This window comes from Propithecus coquereli, unplaced genomic scaffold, assembly GCF_000956105.1.
Source record: "Propithecus coquereli isolate 6110/MARCELLA unplaced genomic scaffold, Pcoq_1.0 Scaffold165, whole genome shotgun sequence".
Lineage (NCBI taxonomy): Eukaryota > Metazoa > Chordata > Mammalia > Primates > Indriidae > Propithecus > Propithecus coquereli.
Genome location: NW_012141080.1, coordinates 1,776,344 through 1,784,855, shown reverse-complemented (window position 1 = coordinate 1,784,855; position 8,512 = coordinate 1,776,344). Strand labels below are relative to the sequence as shown.

General features: G+C 58.7%; 1 protein-coding gene across 1 annotated transcript in view; it reads left to right on the top strand.

Annotated features, from left to right (window-relative positions):
• Window positions 1-5,163: 5,163 nt before the first annotated feature.
• Window positions 5,164-8,512, top strand: part of BCAR1 (breast cancer anti-estrogen resistance 1) — a 36,068-nt gene continuing 32,719 nt past the window's right edge. Inside the window, exon 1 of the mRNA XM_012641554.1 lies at window positions 5,164-5,345. Coding sequence (XP_012497008.1) covers window positions 5,334-5,345 — 12 coding nt within the window. The 5' untranslated portion in view covers window positions 5,164-5,333. The remainder of the gene's footprint in view (window positions 5,346-8,512) is intronic.

The window sequence follows — 8,512 nt, the reverse complement described above, 5'->3', positions numbered from 1 at the left end:
GTCGGATGATGGGGTCCCCCAGCACCGCCCTTCGTCCCCGTTGCCTCTCCAGGGGGGTGTGGGGGCTGCATGGTTTGGGGTGTGTGGCTCCATATTGCTCACGGCTTGGTTGTACCCCCCACCCCACCCGAACCTCCCTCAGTGTCTGTGTCTGGGAAAGACCCTTGCACCAGGCCCCAGAGGGGCTGTGGGAACTTTTCCAGGGAGGCTTGCAGCTCCTAGAACTTGGTAACTGCATTTTTCCCTCAAAAATTGTTCTTAAAAAAAAGAGTTAAAAAAAAAAAAAAAGAGTTAAGAACTTGAAAACATGACGCTAAGTGAAATAAGCCAGACACAAAAGGACACATAATGTCTGATTTCATTTATACAAAGTACATAGAATAAGCAAGTTCATAGAGACAAAAGTAGAAGGGGGTTGCCACAGGTTGGGGGTGGGACGGGGAGTAGGCAGTTATTGTTTAATGAATATAGAGTTTTGGGGGTCTTTTTGTTTTTGTTTTTTGTGTATTTTTTGAGACAGAGTCTCATTCGGTTGCCTGGGCTGGTCTCCAACTCCTGGGCTCAAGCGATCCTCCTGCCTCAGCCTCCCAAATTGCTTGGGACTATAGGCATGTGCCACCATGACTACCTAATTTTTTTAATTTTTTGTAGAGATGGGGTCTTGCTATGTTGCTCAGGCTGGTCTCGAACTCCTGGCCTCAAGCAATCGTCCACCTCAGCCTCCCAAATTGCTGGGACTACAGGTGTGTGCCACCACGCCCAGGCATGAATATAGATTTTTTGTTGAGGATGATGAAAATGTTCTGAAAATGGACAGTGATTGTTGTACAACATTGTGAATGTACTTAATGCCACGCAATTGGCTCTAAGTTTGTGATGATTTGTTGCAGTAGCAACAGGAAACTGATACATCCCTTTCCCCAGGTCTTGAAAGCCTCTTTATCTAAGGGACAATGGTCTCCCTCTGCCCCCAGCAGCCTGATGTCTTGCACATCCCCCCCACACACCAGATACCTCCTCCAGGCAGAGTGCACCCAAGGTTCTATGCATGGGGGACAGATAGGGGGTGGCCTGCCCCAGCCCCCAAGGCCCACTCTTGACCAGACTGTGAAACTACCCTCAAGGATGTTGGAAATGGAACAGGTTTAAGGTCATGGAGTAAATGTGAGGTGGTACCAGGACTGAGCCCTGGGGTCCAGCCTGGCTGACCGATGGGATCCCCATCCACTTCACAAAGCTGATCCTTTCTGTCTGTGCCAGTCTGACTTATCTTCCTGGGGAGAGATAGTCATTCACGCTTTAGAGAAAGTAAGATAAGACATCTGGCACCTGGTGATGCGGTGTTACTACGGAATGGTAGACGTCCTCTCTCATGTTGAAAACCAGGCTTGGGGTGGGCAGTTCCTGTTCCCACCCTCTCTACAGCTCACAGGGTGCCTTCAGCCACCCCTATTCCTGAAGGTACCCTCAAGGTCTCCTAGTATCAAACTCAGTTCTTGCCCTCCATAAGGAGCAAGAGGCATAACCATGCCTGGCTCATGTGTGTGGCAATGATGGTCACTGCCATTTAATCAGCAAGGAATCTGTGCCAGGTCCAGTGCCCCAAACTTTACGTGTGTCATTTAACCAAAACCTCTCAACCAGCCAGGGAATAGTCTCCCATTTTACAGATGAGGAGACAGCCCCAAGCAGGTTAACGAGCATACACAAGGGCATTCAGCCACAAGCGGCACAGCCGGGTTAAAACTAGGTGATGTGACTTCACAGCCCAGATTCGCCTGGAGTCGGCGGAAGCATTTCCTTTGGTCTATTCAGTCAATGTTTCGAGATCCAGAGATTTTTAAAAACACAGTCTGGATTTCTAGATTCTCTTGAAAAATTGGATTCACCAATTGAAAGAGCTCCCCATGGCCAAAGCAGGAACAATTTGAGCAATAAAACACATAAAGTAGTATTGGATTATAAACCAAAGTGTAAAATAAACACCCATGAGTCCATAGTGAAAGGCAAATCAGTGCAGAAGTTCCAAGTAATTTATGTAGCTACCCCGCCCTCAACGAGGTGGGACAAAACTCCCCACCCCGTAAGTGCAGGCTAAACACAGTGACTTCCTGCCAAGGAGAACCATGGGGAAAGCAGAGGGGAAAGAGTAGCTTTACAGTGGAGAGACCGGACAGGCACACCTCAGCCCGGTGCTCAAGGTCAACATCAACAGTGATGTCATATTCATAGTATGTACCCTTGATCCGATGTCGTGAGAATGGCACTGTACCTCTGTGGCTGTCCTCCCCAAAACCGACAACCCCAGTCCAATCCGACAAAAACATCAGACAAATCCCAGTGGAGGGTCATTCTATAAAGTCCCTGGCCACCTGACACCTCAGGTGTCGCCTGACACCACCCTGACACCTCAAAACTGTCAAGGTCATCAAAAACAAGGAAAGTCTGAGAAACTGGCACAGCCCAGAGGAACCAAAGCAGATAGGACAACTAAATGCAGTGTGGGACCTTGGATGGGATCCCAGAACTGAAAAAGGATGTTAGGGAAAAACTGAGGCGCTCTGAATAAAGTGTGGACGTTAGTTAATAAGGATATGTCCATAGTGTTCATTAATGGTGACAAATGTACCGTGCTGATGTAAAATTGTTACACAGAGCCTGGAAAGTGCCTCCAAAGATTCGCTGCACACTCCTAGGCTAGGGGCTCCTTTGCCAGAGAAGCCCCCAGTTCCCAAGGTGGGCAGAGAGAGAAGGAGCCACCTCCCAGGCCTCAGCCCCTCTAGACATGGCAAGGCCCAGGGGACAGAGGCCAGCTTGGGTGTGGAGAGAGGTGGGTTGAAGCTGGTCTCTGCACAGGTTTACCCTGTGGCCATGTCCAAATTCCTTTCCCTGGAAGTGCCAGGGACAACAATGACTCCCTGGGGTCTGAGCCAGCGCCCCTGGGTGTGAGGGCCCTGGTCAGCCCTCAAGGACCTTCTCAGGGTGCTGGCGGCTGCCTTGGCAGCCCAGCTGTTGCTTCTGGTCTGAACTGCCAGGCATGAGGAGCCCAGAGGCCCTTCCCTGCAGGACTGAGTGAGTCATCTGGGATCATTTGCTGGCCAGGGTGGGTGAGGGAGGAGCCGCCTTTACAGACACCTGGTACAGTCAGGAAAGGGCGTTCAGTGCCCTCAGGGGCTCCTCTGGCTGCCTCCAAGCCCACACCCTAAGGATCCTGGAGTAAGGGAAGGTGCTGGGGGCGGGCCCTCTCCCTGTGCTAAGGGCTGAGCTAGTGACGCCTTCCTGAGTAAGAGCTGCAAGGACCCTGCCCCAGCAGTGTGCCTCCCACTTCCCTGCACCCAGGGGTGTGGAAGGGGTCTTTCCCTCTACTGCCCATGGCGTTCTGGCCCAGGGACCTAGAGATGGGGGAGATGGGAGAGGAGACAGAAGCCATGGGCCAAGTGGGAGAGACAGAGGGGAGGCGGAGCCTGGCCCAGGAGGGGAGGGGATGGAGGGTGCCGAGGTGGCGGCAGGGCCTGAGAGACAGTGGGGTGTGTGGCCGGGAGCATGGGCGCCAGGCTGAGCTGCTGCTCCCAGCTCAGGAGCCCCCGTGCCAGCTGGACGCTGGAGGGTGGGCACGGGCAGGGCTGCGTGCCAGCCACGCACAGAGCGCCCTTTGAGGAGATGGCAGCTGTCGGGCCAGACTCCCCTGCTGGCTGTGGCCCTGCCTGCCCCCTCCGACGCCTTGCTGAGCACCAGGCTGGGGACACTGAAGTGCACAACTGGGAGCCCCACTTGAAGGGTGAAGGGGGCAACGCTGCTCAATAGGAGCGGGGGAGGGGACCGCCTCATCAGTGCCGGGACAGGGACCTGGGGCCTGTGGCAGGCCTCCGTTGCCCCCCCACTCTTGCACATCTCACACTCGCCTCATTGCCGGTGGCTAGTTAGGACCCTGCTCAGGACACCCCTGGGAGGAAGAAGGCCAAAAGCCTTCCGAACTCCAATAAATGCCCTGCTGACGGGGTTTTGAGGTCTGGGGAGCTGGGGCCAGACCTGGGCCTCTGGGGAAGCCATCCTGCTGCCTGTGTCAGCTTCCTCCACCCTGTCGTCATGGGCCTCCTGGCACAGCACACCTGGCAGGCAGAAGAGCCTGTCCCCCAGGCACATGCACACACAAAGAGATTTCCTAGGGGCCTGGAGCTCCCTAGGCTCCCCTATGAGCTGGGGCTGCTGCCAACCAGCTTCGTGGAAACCGCTGTGTCATTCCTCCCCAGGGTCACTGCCCTGGCCTCCACCCGGCCTGGTCTAGGTGCTCGCTCACCCTCCCTGGGCAGGAGAGTGGAGTGGTCAGACCCTGGCGCTTCCTTTTGGTAGCTGAGGGATCTCAGAGCCTCAGCCTATTAAATGTAACCTGGAAGCAGCAGCCAGGCCCACCTGGCAGGGGGTGGGGGGAGGAGGACCAACATGTATATGCCCAGTGGTTGCAGGTACCATGTTTGGGCACCATGTCACATGTCAACAGCTGAAGAAATTGAGGGTGTTTAATCTGGGGAAAGGAAGGCTCAGGTCCGCGAATGCATGTCTGCGAGCATCCGAAGGGGTGGTCCTCGGCCCAGCCAGCCTGGCTGTGGGTGGGCCCGTTTGTGGGGTCACCAAGAGACGGAAGGGAGAAGGGATCCTCCCTCGAAGCCGTCCAGATCCCACTGTCGGGTGACCTGAAGATGAGCCAGCCTTTCCCGGGGAGTCGGGAGCTCCTCTTCCCTGGGAGCGGGGACAGAGGCGCCCTGGCAGCACCGCTTGGGGTGCCAGGGGTCTCTGGGTTCCCCGTCGGCTGGGGGCCGGCAAAGCGGTTCTAGGAGCCCTGGTCCGCCAGTCTGCCGTGGCCTTCGGCCAGACTGAGCCCCTGCCCCGTCCGCGCCGGGACACGGGCCTGGGAGCCGGGCCAAGGCCTCGGGGCAGGCGCCCAGCACCCGGGATGTGCAGTGTGGGGGTGGGGCAACCAGGTGGGCGAACAGAACATGGTGCGACGGACTGGAGGTGGCCCTTGAAGGATAGGCAAGGTGTGGACACGCAGCCTCCTCGCCGCGTTGGGCCGACAGAAAAACCCCGAGGTCCGGGGTCCTCGCCTTTAACGCGGCCCCCGGTGGCGGAGACGGGAGGGGGAGGGGCGGCGCAGGCGGCGCATGCGCGGCGCGGCTGGAGCGGCCGGACCGTCCGGCCGCCGGGAGCGCGCAGGAGCCCGCGGGCCGCGCCGACAGCGCCGGGACCCCGCGCCAGGGGTTCTGAGCGGCGCGGGCGGACCCAAGCCCCCAGCCCGCTGCGCCGCTGCCCGCCGGGCCCCGGGAGCGGCGGCCAAGATGTCCGTGCCGGTGAGTACCGACCACCGCCCGGGACCCCGGGCTGGTGCCCCCGGCGGGCCTGCGACCTCGCGCCGCCCGCTGCAGGCCTGATGCCGCGGGGGCTCCCCGACCGGGGCTCGCCCCGGCTGGGGGTCGCTCCGCCCGGGCCTTCTCGAGCCTGGGAGGAGAGGGTGGGGGAGCCTCCCCCAAGCCGGCCTCTGCCCCTGCCTTTCCATCCTCTTCCAGGAGAAGGGGTCTGTGCTGTCCTCGCGGGGAGCCCCCCCAAGATGGCTGGGTCGGCTGGGGTCTTTGTTGGCCCCCCGGGACCCCCCGGGGACAGCTGGGCCAGGCTGGAGTCCGTGCCGTGCCCCAGGACCCCGCACCAGGAGGGCTGGGCCTGGTGGGGAGGGGTCCCTGCCGCTCCCCGGGGAAACCCCTCCAGGACTGCTGGGTGGGGTGCGGGGTTGGGGAGGTCTGTGCTGGCTCCCAAACCCCCTAGGATAGCTGCCCTGCTGTGCTCCCGGTACCTCAGCGGTATGGCCGGGCTTGGGGCGGGGTCTGTGCCTGTCCCCGTAGACACCCCTTGCCCAGGGCAGCTTGGCTTGGTGGGAATGGTGCCCACCCCAGAATGGCTGGGTACTCACTTTCCTGGGAAGTTTTCCACCCTCTGCTGAAACCGCCCCCCCCTCGGGGCCCTGACTGGCAGCTTCTTCCCCCCTGGCTGTGGGGGCTTCTCTTCTGGTTGACACCCCCTCTTCCTGGCTGGGCTGGCAGGCTTGGGCAGACCCTGGGCCAGGACTCCACATCTGGGCCCTGACATCTCAGCACCTGGATCTCACCTCCCGAGGGAGGCAAGTGATTCTGGCTATCCTCGGTGACCAGGCCTCAGGCACAGGCTCACTTTACAGATAGACTGACCAAGGTGGGAAGTGGACACCCGTCATCCTGCCAGGAAAGGGACCTTCCGCACGCTGGAGAGCTGTGGCCTCCAGCCATTGTTTCTCGGCTGAGTTAGGGGCTTGTCACAAAGGGGCAGTGGGCCAGAGTGCGTGTCCACTCTGGCCTTGTTTCCAGAACTGCTCCTCACCTGGGTGACCCCATCCTTTCTGTAAAGCAGACAGTCGGGGCTTCCTGGCAGGGCAAGTGGCCTCTTCATTAACTACCACAGAGTGTGCAGATTACTGGAGGGGAGATGCTGGGAGAATGCAAAGCATTGTTATTATAGAATTAAAGATCCCAGCTCCTGCCTGCCTCCAGAAGCGGTAATGCAGAGTTACAGATGAAAAAATTAGGGCTTCCAGACCACGCTAATGTGAACCCCCCCACCTCCCGTCTGTTCTGGTTCAGAGCGTAATTGCCTCATCTTTAGAAAGAAAGGAGACAGAAACTGCCTGCCAGCACTTGTCTCCTCCTCGGCTTTCCTGCAGAGCTCTGCTTTCTCTGGCCCAGGGTCATCAGGGGACCGACCAGTCCTGCTCCTGTGGGCACTGCTCAGAGAGGCAAGGTGGACCACCTGAGCCTGCTGGAGGGCTGGGGTCCCCAGGGCAGTAGTGAACAGGGAATGTCACTCTGGCCACATCAGAGCCTGGACAGGTCTCTAATGGAGAGGTCCCCTTTGATTTGGTTTGGTGGTCTGGGATGGCACACAGACCCCTTGCCTTACGGGACTTTGGGCAGCCTTCCTGGCTCTGTGCCTCATCTGTGACAAAAGGGATGGCAGGCCGGGTGGGACTTGGACAGACCAGCACCGTTGGGACCTGCCACCGAGGTCTGCTTGGTCCATCCACAGCATTGCAGGATCCAAGTCACTTCCCACCCCCTCGCTTGTAGCCACAGCCCATAGGAGTTCTGCAGGGGTAGGTGGGGGTCTCGCTATCTGCCCCTTGCGTGGCTGGGTTGTCGCATTACCCTGGCTCTCTCCTCGGACCTTAGGCAATATGTGAGGAGGTGGGGCCAGGAGGAGAAGTTCATTTTTGGAGAGGCCGTGAAATGTTCAGAAAATTGCTTTCATGTGCTGAGGGGGCCCAGCAGAGGCTTCCAGACTGAGCCGCCTGCTCGAGCCCTGCTGCTGGATCCCAGAGTGCTGACTGCCCACATGGTGCTCAGGGATACATTCGGGTTTTAAGCACACCCATTCATTTGGACAGTCTTTTCCTGGATGGGGCTGACACAGGCACTTTGGCCCACAGAAATTACAAGATGCTTCAGAACAGATAGAAGAGGTTGTGTGGGCCAGGTTGAGTGCGGAGTGACTCTCTGAGTATCTGAGCAGGGGTTGGCTGGTGTCATCCTGTCATTTGACTGACATGGGGTCTGGGGTCCAGAGAGGGGAAGGCACCAGGGTGTCCTCGGCTCCCTGCTCAGTGCTGCTTCCTCTGCTCAGGCGGTCCCTGGACACTCATCTGCCTGCTCTCTGACATCTGCCTTCCTCTTGGGCATGGCTGTCCAGTGCCCTGCGCCTGTCTCTTCCCTCACCTGGCAGGACACATGTGAAAGGAAGACGGCTGTGCCGCCCATCTCAGACCCCTAGCCGGCATTGGCATGGGTCCATGTTTAGGAGTGGCAAGATGCTACTGCCCCTGCACTGTCAGGCGAGAGGCCAGCTTCCAGCTTGCAGAGAAGTCCTTCTGCTGTCTGTCTTTGCCCTTCCTTTCCTGTCTGTGAAATGGGTGTGGCCATTTCAGCCGCTCCTGTGCGTCTTCATTGAGGGAGGCGTCCCTTCAGGGAGCACAAATGCTGCCCTGCGTGCCAGGCACTGGGCTCTGCCTCACAGGCGCAGGGAGGGCCCGTGTCTTGCCAGAGTTGCATGGCCAGGGCGAGGCAGATGGAGGGTGGGAACCAAGACTGGCAGGATCCAAAGCCATAAAATGACCATCATCCTGCATGGCCTCTAATTGTGGGGGCTGCAGCCTGCTGAGCCGTCCGCAGAGGCCAGGGCTGCTGCGAGACCGACCCTCTGCTTGTAGCTGTCCACATGTGAGCCTGTGCAACCGCTTCGGCAGCCCAGGCAGCTTGCCCGAGGCTGGGCAGCAGGCTCGGTCTAGCCCATCCAGCCCCTCCCGGGCTCGATGGAGATCAGTGGACCAGACTGGAATCTGGTTGAACCTCTGCCAGCTACCTTGGGACCCCCTCTGTACCTGGCTCTGTGCCAGGCAGCACCATGAGTGGGAGAGCTGGCCAAGGAGCCCTGAGGGTGT